The following is a 13,038-nucleotide window of genomic DNA, read 5'->3' on the forward strand; positions in this document are numbered from 1 at the left end:
ATGTACGATGCCCATGCTAGGTCCTCCTTCAAACCGTCCACTATACCTGTTAACCTCACAAATATTTGCTGCGTTGCATCTGGTAGAGTCGTCTCATCCACTGTTTGGGAACCCTAACAATTTCCCAGACTTGGCTGAGGACCAATACCATACATGAACAATTTCATATTTGAGCTCCATAAATTTACAAATAAACGAAAACCAATTAAAAAAAAAAAGTTCTATTCTAAATCGAAGCATGTTTTACTGAAACCGGTAGCCTTGTTAAATTTATAGAGCTCCCTATATTCAATTCATTCAGTGGAAGCATTACTAAACATGGATAAAAGATACCTTGAGAAATTTGTGAAGGTAAGGCAGCACAATTGAGAAGGAAGCCAAAGACAGACCCAAAAACTCTATACTCTAAATAAAAAAAATGAGGAAATAACAAAAAATGGATTTTTTTTTTTCAGAAAACGTCTCTGCAAGCTAGGGTGGTGCACCCAGATTGTGCTCATACAATTCATCTTTTTCTGGCCAACCGCCAACGTTTGTCAAATATCTTGTACTCGGGAGTTTGTATAGCACAACCAATTTTCTCTTTTGATGATATAGATAGTGATTATGACCATTTCTTATTTTTAAGAATTTGAAAAAGTCATGGCCTATACAATTTTTTAAAAAATTAGTTCAATAAAAATAAGATCTGGTTTTCGAATAAACATAACCTTTATGCATCATATGAGCTCAAATACTAACCATAAGTCATCTGGTATATGCATATACGGATCTACTTCTGATGACAACCAACTTCACACATCAGCCTACAGTCAACACTATGACTCCATAATAAATGCTAACAAAAATAAAATGAAGAAAGAGAGGATATCTACCAGCAGCAATGAAATCCCAGCAAACTACCCAATTTTAATTAGTTCTCCGCGGATGCACTTCATTCTTCACTCTATACAACCATTTGGGTCGGCAGCTACGCGTCACTACCCAGAATTGATAACTATGATTCGTACAGCATGCTTCTTGCCTCCACTGTCTAACCACCCCATCTCAGAAACAGCTAAAATCCCAGCAAACTACCCACTTTTAATTCTGAAATGCACACCTGAGAAAAATGTAAAACGCACTTCAAACACATAGTAATATATTAAAATAGTCATTTAATCTAATTTTGACATGTTGCAACAGTTCACGTAGTTAAGTGCTGAGAATATTACTAAATTTCATTCTAAGCACAATTTTAAAAAATATCAGGGACTAAAATAGTGAAACCTTCTGATTGCCAAAAACATTGCAGATAACCTCTTTAATGAGCTTTTTCAACAGTCAAAAGCAGATGAATATATTTATCCAAGCATCACTTGCATGTAACCGTATGGCTTAATCAAATTGATAAGCTCCTATAAACTCTTTTTGACCCATATCCAACCAACATGGAGTCTACTACATTTCCATGTGGCTTAATTTCATTATCAGTATCACCATAATATCATAGCTTGAGCTTAATCTAAACAAAATATGGGACGAAATTTATGTATATAGATGAACTAGAAACTCACCACAAATTACATATCTCCTCTCAACACCGCTCTAACTAACTGACTAATAACTAAGTTCATTTTCCACACTTTTTTATAACATTTAGAAGAGGAGCACTGTGATAGAAACCAGCCAAATGAGAAGATAGAAACTCTGATATTATTGAAGGTGACCTATTTTGTTCGAGAGAACCTGGACACTCCTAAATTTCCAATTACACAATAATCCCAAAAGATGCCGAATTGCCGATCCCTCTTAGCTCTCCATTATTCATAGTATCCCCTCCCCTACCCTCTAACTAACTCACTCCCCTACTCTCTAACGAACTCACTTAACTAAAAGAACTGAACTAACAGAACTGCCATCAACTAACTACTGAAGTGTTAACTAACCACCTATGGGATGCGGGTACCTATCATCGTGCCCCTAAAGCAACGGTAGGAGTGGCTTCCATGTGAGTATTGAAGGTGTGAAAAACGGCTAGAAGGGGGGGGGGTTGAATAGCGTTTTCAATATAAAAACTTTCCCCTTAAGATTTAAAGTAAATATTTTCGGTTTCTCTAAGATAGATGGTGCAGCGGATAAAGATAGAGAGAAGAGAAAAGCACACAAGTATTTTATCCTGGTTCACTTGATAAATCCCTCAAGCTAATCCAGTCCACCCGTTAAGGTGATTTCTTCCTTCTTAGAATGAAGGCAATCCACTAATCAGATAATTGTTACAACTGCACTTGAAACCTACAAGTGACTAACAATACACTGACTTAGCTATCACTAAGATTCACTCTCTTAGTCTTCTCTAGGATCCGATCAACCTTGATCTCCTAAAGGAATCACCACTAAGATTCACTCTCTTAGTCTTCTTAAGGATACTGACCTACCCGGTCCCTTAAGGAAAATCAAACAACTGTTTGAGGTTGGTGTTTACAAAGGTTTGCTTCTAAATAAGCTGAGTGTAAACCAAATAAGAATAGATGAAGAAAGTAGAGGCTTGAATCTTTTCTTGTATTGCAGCTCTTGATTTCTCTCACTCTTAGTCTTTCTTCTTTTCTTCAGCCTTTTATAGTCCAAGGTGCAAAGGATATTTCTGTTGAGAGAATATGACCGTTGGAGGGCATTTCTGGAACTTCCAGAACCTGCTGTGGCTGAACTTTGGTAGGTAGGCATTTCAGAATAGTACACTGCTCTTGTACTTCTCGATAGAGACATTTGCCTTTAATCATTGACTTCTGATCAGAGTTATGCTTCGTGTTGGAACTTGTGAAGCTTGGTGATCAGAGTCAGAGGGATGCTTGGATCCTCTGACCTTCGTAACTTCTGCTTCTGGACCTTCAGAGCTTCTGAACCTTCAGAGCCTCTGGTCCCTCAGAGCTTCTGGTCTTCAGATCTTCTGATCCTCAGATCTTCTGATCCTCTGATCTTCTGATCCTCTGATCCTCAGATCCTCTGATCTTCAGATCCTCTGATCTTCAGATCCTCTGATCCTCAGATCCTCTGATCTTCAGATCCTCTGATCTTCAGAACTTCTGACGAATATATCTTCTGGTGTCAGAATCAGAACCTGTTTGTCAAAACACTCAAGACAAACATTAGAGTATCATAGTTGTTCATCCACAAATAAATACTTGTTATCATCAAAACATAGAGTTGTACCACATGACCAAATCTTGATCTTACAATCTCCCCCTTTTTGATGATGACAAAACCATGTATTTTGATGAACAACTCTAAACAAATAAACTGAATACACTCAGAGTATAAGGTATCAGAGTTAAAACTTATCCTGATGTGTATAGTTTATCTTGCTCCTTCTGAATCCAAGACTCGTGCTTGATTCTGAGCTAAGCTCCCCCTGAATCTAATACTTAATATCAACGTTAGTAATATCTAGATTCTGAGCTAAATAATATAGGAGTTGTCAAGATACTATAAGTTCTCCCCCTTTTTGTCATAAGCAAAAAGAATGAAGGTGGGAAAAAAATAGTAAGAGCATAAGACGAAATACTCCCCCTCAGAAGGAATACCAAGGGATACTTGGCTTCTGATTAGCATATCTTCTGATGAGAGCAGAAGTGTGGTTCTGGTGACATCTCCGTTCTGGACAAAATTTCATCTTTAGATACTTCAGAATGAGAAGCTAGGAGCCTACTCTTCTTCTGATGACGCAAGTCAGAAGTTGTAGTAGCATCTTCTGATGTTGTTGCTTCTGGTTCGTCAAGTTCTGAGTCTTTGTTACTTTCTGAACCGGTCATGCTCATCTCTACAAGCTTTTTCAGCTAGCTTTGACTTGACCAAATCTTACTCTACTGATGCCTCCAAGATCAACTTCACCTTCAGGTTCAAGTTTTGGATCTTGGGACATATGCCTTTCTCCCGTCATGTGTTGCTTGCATCCACTGTCCAGGTTCCATGGTTGGAGTTTCGATGGACCTATTGAAGATATCTGCAACATATATAATCTTATCCCTAGGTACCCACTTTCTGGGTCCTTTCTTGTTAGTTAGCCCAGAAGTTCTGACAACTTTGGGTCTTTCAGCAGGATAATATACAGGAATTTTTGCATGATATTTAGACATGGAGAAAGATCCCTTTTTACGAGGGTTTTTAGCAACTTCAGCAGGTACAGGGTCAGGCAATATGGTACCAGAGGGAACAAAGCATTCATACAAAGATTTAGCTTTAGGCACAGAGGGCTCATTTCTAATTGGTTTAGAATACCCAATGCCACGCATTCCATTTCTGCTCACGCCATAGATCAATGAAGCCATCAAGCTTCTATCTACGCTTTTAGCCAGGAATCTTTGAAAAGATTTTTCATACTTAGATTCATGCTTACTATCAGAGGCATCGCAGGCAATAACTTCTTCTAACTTAGCAATTTGATTCTTAAGCACAGAGTTAGAATTAATCAAAGCATGATTATCATTTTTCAAATCAGAAATAATTTTCTCATGTTCAATAGAAGTTTCAGAGACAGCAGAGAAATTCTTTTTCAACCTTTTATGCTTAGTCAAGAGAGAGTTATATTTATCCATAATTTCAGACAAAGCATCTTTAAGTTCAGAGGTTAAGAAAGAATCAAATACCTCATTTTCATCGTCAGAGTCTGGATCTCCTTCTGATGCTGAGTCAGAGTCAACAGCTTCCTTTGTCTCTGCTCCTTTGTCTTTGACAATAGCTATGAGTCCTTGGACTTCACCATCAGAGTCAACATCCTCTGACTCTGATTCATCAAATGTCACCATCAGACTCTTCTTCGTCTTGAAGTGCTTCTTTGGCCTTTTGTCCTTTGATGAACCTTTGTATTTGCTCTGCCTGTGCTTCCAGATGCAGTTGAACTTTCTGGATATCAGAGTCAGCTCATCTTCATCAGAATCTTCTGATGCTTCTTCAGATTCTTCTGCTTCAGCTTGGAGAGCTTTTGACTTCTCAGATTTAGCCTTCTCAGAGCGCTTCAGCTCATGGCATTTCAGTATGCTGATGAGTTCTTCTAAACTCATATGCTCAACATCTCTTGTAAGCTCTATTGAAGTCACTAAAGGCATCCAGCTTTCAGGAAGACTTCTGATGACCCTTATGACATGATCTTTTGTAGTGTAGCTTTTGTTGAGAGGTCTTATTCCAACTACGAGCAACTGAAATCTGGAAAACATATCCTCAATGGATTCGTCAGGTTCCATTTGGAAGGATTCATACTGCTTGATCAGAGACAACGCCTTTGTCTCTTTCACCTTTTTGTTTCCTTCATGTGTCATCTTTAAGGAATCAAATATGCCCTTGGCGGAATCACGATCAGTAATTTTCTCATATTCTTCATATGAAATGGCACTTTGTAGAATAGCTCTTGATCGGTGATGATCTCTGAACTCCTTCTTTTGATCTTCACTCATCTTCACCCTTGGGATCTTTACACCATGTTCATCAACAGGAGGGGTGTAGCCATCAACAACAAAATCCCAAAGATCAGGATCAAAGCCAAGAAAGAAGCTTTTGATTCTATCTTTCCAGAAATCAAATCTCTGACCATCAAAGATAGGTGGTCTTGCACTGTATTGATATTTGCTTGTAGTAGTGGTGGAATCCATGAGTTTTTCACACTGGCCCGGATCTACTGAACACTGTTAAGTGTGGTAATCAGAACTTGCGCTCTGATACCAATTGAAGGTGTGAAAAACGGCTAGAAGGGGGGGGTTGAATAGCATTTTCAATATAAAAACTTTCCCCTTAAGATTTAAAGTAAATATTTTCGGTTTCTCTAAGATAGATGGTGCAGCGGATAAAGATAGAGAGAAGAGAAAAGCACACAAGTATTTTATCCTGGTTCACTTGATAAATCCCTCAAGCTAATCCAGTCCACCCGTTAAGGTGATTTCTTCCTTCTTAGAATGAAGGCAATCCACTAATCAGATAATTGTTACAACTGCACTTGAAACCTACAAGTGACTAACAATACACTGACTTAGCTATCACTAAGATTCACTCTCTTAGTCTTCTCTAGGATCCGATCAACCTTGATCTCCTAAAGGAATCACCACTAAGATTCACTCTCTTAGTCTTCTTAAGGATACTGACCTACCCGGTCCCTTAAGGAAAATCAAACAACTGTTTGAGGTTGGTGTTTACAAAGGTTTGCTTCTAAATAAGCTGAGTGTAAACCAAATAAGAATAGATGAAGAAAGTAGAGGCTTGAATCTTTTCTTGTATTGCAGCTCTTGATTTCTCTCACTCTTAGTCTTTCTTCTTTTCTTCAGCCTTTTATAGTCCAAGGTGCAAAGGATATTTCTGTTGAGAGAATATGACCGTTGGAGGGCATTTCTGGAACTTCCAGAACCTGCTGTGGCTGAACTTTGGTAGGTAGGCATTTCAGAATAGTACACTGCTCTTGTACTTCTCGATAGAGACATTTGCCTTTAATCATTGACTTCTGATCAGAGTTATGCTTCGTGTTGGAACTTGTGAAGCTTGGTGATCAGAGTCAGAGGGATGCTTGGATCCTCTGACCTTCGTAACTTCTGCTTCTGGACCTTCAGAGCTTCTGAACCTTCAGAGCCTCTGGTCCCTCAGAGCTTCTGGTCTTCAGATCTTCTGATCCTCAGATCTTCTGATCCTCTGATCTTCTGATCCTCTGATCCTCAGATCCTCTGATCTTCAGATCCTCTGATCTTCAGATCCTCTGATCCTCAGATCCTCTGATCTTCAGATCCTCTGATCTTCAGAACTTCTGACGAATATATCTTCTGGTGTCAGAATCAGAACCTGTTTGTCAAAACACTCAAGACAAACATTAGAGTATCATAGTTGTTCATCCACAAATAAATACTTGTTATCATCAAAACATAGAGTTGTACCACATGACCAAATCTTGATCTTACAAGTATAGGTCACAAGTTTGGTTTATGAAATCAACCTTTTACAAATGCAAGGTAAGACTATCTAAAATAGGTCCAGAATTGGTCAGACCCTTCCAAGCTTCATAGCAGGAAGCTTCGTTTTTCTTCTGGTAGGAGTGGCTGCCATGTGAGTATAGGTCACAAGTTTGGTTTATGAAATCAACCTCTTACAAATGCAAGGTAAGACTATCTAAAATAGGTCCAGAATTGGTCAGACCCTTCCAAGCTTCATAGCAGGAAGCTTCGTTTTTCTTCTTGTATACCATCAAGAAAAATGGAATATATACTAATACAATTCAAACATTATTGAAGAACTGGGTTTCAAGAAAAACTTACAAAAGTACCACTTAAGTCAATTGTCCAAGATTCACTTAAGTTGAGAGGTTGCCCTCTTCCCCGTTACCTAAAACAGTGAAAGATGCACACTGTTTGCTACTATGAGATTGAGTATCATGTTTGTTGCCTTCAAAGCCTGACAAAACATATTGTGTCAAGGAGGGGTAGACAGCAGGGGTTTGATAGAGAACGGCTGATTACCAAAGGATTAAGAAAGCATATCAGTGTTAATTACAAATGCAAGGTTAATTACCAAAGGATTAAGAGTGTCATTCAGCTGCTATTCTTTTGGGCAACTATTTTGCATGAACCTAGTCAAACCTTCAATGGCCCATTTATATAGAGCAAATGAAAGAGTTGGAAAGGCCCTGCAGGTGTTTATCAGCTTCTGAAGTTAATATAATATGTCTATCTTTTCATATAACTATGAAACAGGAGTCCATATATATTGTTTTAGTGACAACATTGGACTAGTTATCAATGACAGAGACTCAAGAGTGGCAGTCCTTTCTATCTAGAACGAAGCTTTCAATCTGCCCAATGATAAGCTGTTTGGGAACATCAAAATCAAGAATAAAAAATTACTTGCTAACCAGCATAATAATAGTGAAAACAAGGACGCTTCAGCCTGTGATTCTGATATAATGTTATGCCTAGTGATTTAGAATGGTAAATAAAAGCACCACAATGCTAGAAAGTAACAGGGACAAAAACACACTACGCCGCAAATTATGATTCATGTACAGTTAAAACTTAAAATTACATATATATGAAATCTAATCAATTTCAAGTGGCTAAGTTTCACACTTTCACTATCACCATACTGCCATAGTTTAAGCTTAATGAAAACCTGAAACGACAAGAAAATTATGGATGCAAATAAACTAGAACTTCACCCCAAACTAAATTTACAATTGAATCATGTGATTTGAATTAACATAATCTTTATGCTTCATATGAGCACACATAATAATTAATAACCATAAGAGAGCTGGAATAGCCATATAGGGAACCATATATGATGATGACAACACTCTTTGCTCCACAGTATACAATCTACTTCTTCACTAAGACAATAAATTTTGTGTTTGCTTTTTCAGTTCTCATTCTGCAAAATAACTACAGTAAATGTACAGAAAATAACAAAACCAATGTTCTACTCTCTAACAAAATCAAGTTTTGCAACATCAACTTTAGTCAAAACTAAGGCAATAATGAGCCCATTGTGCATTCAATCATCCATTTCTGAGTGTAATTATAAAATAAAGATTGGATAGTTGTCTTCAAAACACAAAATAACTTTACTTGTAAATAGAAAGCATCTTACCCAATCTTATTTTTCCAGTAGACCTCTAGCAATCATTTCACGAAGAAGTTTCTCTGCCTTGTCATTCTCGTCATTTTTAAAGAGTGACTGAATAATTGTTTCAAAAGTTATAGCATTTGGAATACATCCCTCATTTTCCATTTTTGACAGTAAGGCCAACGCTTCATCAAACAAGCCTTCTTTACAAAGCCCATTGATCATAACAGTATAAGTAAGGACATTTATATGATAGCCTTTAGTCACAAGATCCTGAAAAACTTCTTGTGCATCCTTGAGTCTTCCAGCTTTGCATAGTCCATCCAGAAGTATTGTGTATGTGCACATATCTGGCTGAATACCCTTGACTATAATTTTCTTGATTAAAGCAATTCCCTTATCAACATGGTGGCTTTTGCATAAAGCATCCAAGACAGAATTGTAAGTGATTACATCAGGTGGTGTACCTCTAGCATGCATCTCTTCAAGAAGCTCCCAAGCATGAGAGATTCTCCCTGATTTGCATAACCCATCAATAAGAGAACTGTAGGTAACTGTATCAGGAACAACCTTTTTGTAATCCATTTCTGCAAGGAGATTCAAGGCTTCATCAACCATTTTAATCTTACATAGTCCGTTGATTATGATATTGTAGCTATGAACATCTGGAGTCTCGCCCCTCCGAGCCATAGCATTGAATACATCTTGGGCTTTATTCACTTCCTTAACTAGGCAATGCCCATCCATCAAGGAACTATAAGTAACAACATCAGGTTTCACACCTTGTTTAATCATCACAGCTAACACATTTTTAGCTTCTTTCACCTTTCCTTCCTTGCATAAAGCATCAACCAATATACTAAAAGAATAAACATCCGGGTCTATGTTTTTCAATCCCATTTCATCTAACAAAGCAATTGCTTGTTTCAATTGACCAACAATGCAAAAGCCATATATTAAAGCATTGTACGTGACAACATCAGGAGATATTCCCTTGGCAATCATTTCAGAATATAAATTGCAAGCATGACTTACAAGTTTGTCTTTACACAGGCTATCAATGATGGTGTTGTACATTACCACAGTAGGTTTAATCCCTCGCCCTTGAATCCTCCTAAGCAACTCCAAAGCAGCTCTTGTTTCCCCAATTTTACATAGCCCATTGATCAAGGTCCCGTAACTGACTTGGTTCAATAGAAATCCCTGAGCTAGCACGTCATCATGAAATTGTAGTGCTCTTTGAATCTTGCCGTGAAGACAGAGACCTTTGATGAGAGTAGTGAAGGTGATGGTGTCTGGCTGATAACCTCTCTTGAGAATTCCGGCGAGTACAGAAAAGGCTGAAGTAATTTGTCCTAGATGACAGTAACAGTTGATCAAAATGCTGAGAGTAACAATGTTTGGCGCAATTCCACTAGATTCCATTTGGCGAGAAAGGGATATGGCGGTGGAGTAATGCTCCGTCTTGACGAGGAAAGTTAAAACCTTGCCGAATTCGAAGATGGGTGGGGTAGAAGGCATTTGAAGCATGCGATTGAAGTGTGAGACGGCGTCACCAGGATTGTGAAAGGAAGAATGAAAGCGAGAGCGAGAGTGAGAGTGAAAGGAACGAAGGAAAGTGGGGTTGGAAAGAAAGGGAAACCTCCTAAACCTTAAACAAGCCATTGTTGTACTACTGGAAGAAAGGAAGTAGCGGCGGAAATGGAGTTATATGAGTAGTTGAACCACTACTTGTAGTTGAATGAATAAATTTAGATTTTGATTATGGGATAAACTTTATTATTTTCTAAACATTTTTCTACAAGATTCAGCTTCTTTATTACTTCCACGTTAAAAAAAACAAAAGCTTCTTTATTACTTTAAAAAAGGCCTCTTTATTTTGGTGCCTCTATTACTTTACGAATTTTATTTTATTTTATAATTTGGAGGGTCATACACTAAAAAACAACTAAGACAATCTAAGGGAAGATTTCCTAATTACATCATCTTGCAACAGATTAATAAGGTATTGCCGAACAGTTTGATCATTAAAAGTCACCTTTGTTACTCTATGACCAAGTCTAGAAATAGCATTTGCACTACCATTTGCTTCTCTATAAATCAGGTTGAATAAGACTGGCCAATCTAGGAAAGTCAGTTCAAAAATCTCACTAATTAAAGGAGCATTCGGGTGGGCGGAGGGGCATCTGTTAGTGATTAACTCAAAAGCCTCCTTGGAATCTAGTTCCACTTCTACTCAGTTGAGATTGAGATCCTTGGTCAGCTTTAAGCCTTTGATAACTCCCCCAATTTCTGCAGTGAGGGGGTTTCCCTCACAAAGTATGCTTGCAAAGCCCTTAATCACTTTACCTTCATGGTTTCGAGTCAATCCACCACAAGCTGAGAACTGAGAACTGGTTTCGAATCAGTTTCCCTTTATGAAAATCTTTTAGTTCGATGAGTGAGAACTGAGAAATGATGCAAAGAATGAAAAGTATTACATGTGATATATGAGTTATGTTTGTCATGTTGGTAAATTAATTAGATGAAAACTTAAAAGCTACATAAATGATAAAAATGTTTGGTAAAAGTAGCGATTGCACAAATTTGAAAAATTGACATCAATGAACATATTTGTGCAATTCTTTTTATATTTAACATTTACTTTTTTTTTACACATCAATACATATATGATATTAATACTAAAATAATTATCACTTCAAATATTTTAAATTAGTTCAAATTATTTATCATCTCAAAAATATAATATTATTTTTATTTTTTGTATTCATATTTTTATTATTTTAAGCTTATATTTTAATTTATTGAATTAAGAAGAAGGATCTTGAGAGTTTAACCTCCATGGACCTAGAGTCATCTGATTTATCCGATGCTACACCTGTGGAATATAATGTTGATTGTGTGATATCGAGAGCGACAAAAAATGTTTTTTATTGACTCATATATAATTATAAGTTTTATTATGCTGCAACTAATTTATTTTTTAAAATTAGCCATGATGAATGGTGATAGATATAGACATCCACCATCTATGTATCTATAAATCAGCCTCACACAGTTATTGAGTGTTGAATGAAAGAAGGAAAATGGTTGGAGATTTGGAGTTGGGGTTATCTTGTGAGTCATGATATAACCATTGGACAAAAGAAATGAGAGTGAAAGAATGGTGTGATATCTGATGGACATTACTTAAGATTCAAGAAATACTATATAAAAAAATACCCAATTTGTATACGAAGTTTCAACTTTAAGCAATGTGGGACATAGTGAGGGCAATTTTTATCAAATGGATCATCAAAAACCATACTTTTATTACTCAAAGACCTTGTATTCAATATTAGCATAAGAGGTGTTAAGCCCAAATACAAGATAGTTACAATAAATAACACTGGATAGCTAATACATAAAGGAGACCAATTAACACCAATGTTGTTTAAAAAAAAACATCAATGCATAACTTGCAAGCTAAACAAGCCAAACCAATCCCCCCAATATGAGAATGTTGTCGTGATGACCACAAAATTTACATGTTTATTGGGGGAGGTTTAAGCTAAGCCTTTTGTTACTCTTCACGCTTTAACCGCCGCTAAACACGTTTAGCGTCGTAGGGTTCTAACTAAATATTATTACTCAAATATTAATGAACTTTTATTTTAATGAACCAGGTGGCCTTATCTTTTGTGGTTTAACTATATTCCCCTTAATTCATCTTGTTCGAGTCGGGTAACTCCATTATATGCGGTAAAACTCTCTATATCAAGTATTTAGCACAAATGTATCGACATGGACTTAAACTCGAGACCTAAGCTTATAAAATTGAAATGAAATTCATTTAAGTCAAATTATTTACAAATTGAATGAGCCGATATCATTAGGGTTAAATATGTTTTTAGTCCGTGTATAATAGGGGTGAATTGAATTTGGTTCCGCCAATTTTTTTTATAGCTTTTAGTTTCTGATGTTAATGATATATGTGAAATTAGTCCTGACAATCATTTTGTGACGATTTTTGTGCATTAGTGGCTGTTAAAACCCGCCACAAATGAGTTAGTCTTTGGTCATATTTGTTGCCGTTTTTCGACTTTTACGAATATCTTTTTAGAGGAGTAGTCGTTTGAGGTTTTTACTAGATTGTTAGCACACTCTTGTGCGTGTGGGCTCTTTGGGAGGTTTTGCTATACGAGCTGAATTTTGTTCAGTGTTACTGGCTAGGTTACTGTGCCCATGTTGAGAGGGGTTGTTTCTCAACATTTCTTATTTATATAATATTTATCTTTAACTTTCAAAAAAACAAAACTGCCATAAAATGCACCATAGAGATTAAATTCACATATTTCATTAATATTGGCGGCTAAAAACTATGAAATTTTTTTAGAGAGACCAAATTTAATTCACTCTGATTTTCAATGACTAAACATATTAAAACCTTTCATTTTTTTAACTTTTCACAGGTAATATACTTTAACCGGGCAT

General features: G+C 36.7%; 1 protein-coding gene across 1 annotated transcript; it reads right to left on the reverse strand.

Moving 5' to 3' along the window:
- Positions 1–8,595: 8,595 nt before the first annotated feature.
- On the reverse strand, positions 8,596–10,230 carry LOC130736808 (putative pentatricopeptide repeat-containing protein At1g12700, mitochondrial). Its single transcript, XM_057588591.1, has 2 exons — positions 9,348–10,230; positions 8,596–9,293 (listed from the first exon to the last, which is right to left on the reverse strand). The coding sequence occupies exons 1-2, from the start codon at positions 10,228–10,230 to the stop codon at positions 8,596–8,598; spliced, it is 1,581 nt and encodes a 526-aa protein (XP_057444574.1).
- Between the last annotated feature and the right edge of the window lie 2,808 nt (positions 10,231–13,038).

This window comes from Lotus japonicus, chromosome 2 (genome assembly GCF_012489685.1).
Source record: "Lotus japonicus ecotype B-129 chromosome 2, LjGifu_v1.2".
Classification (NCBI taxonomy): Eukaryota; Viridiplantae; Streptophyta; class Magnoliopsida; order Fabales; family Fabaceae; genus Lotus; species Lotus japonicus.

Coding starts and splice junctions, on each gene's coding strand:
- LOC130736808 (XM_057588591.1), bottom strand. CDS start 10,230: ATGGCTTGTTTAAGGTTTAGGAGGTTTCCCTTTCTTTCCAACCCCACT. Junction 9,294..9,347: donor AGCTGTGATGATTAAACAAG/GTGTGAAACCTG, acceptor GGCATTGCCTAG/TTAAGGAAGTGAATAAAGCC.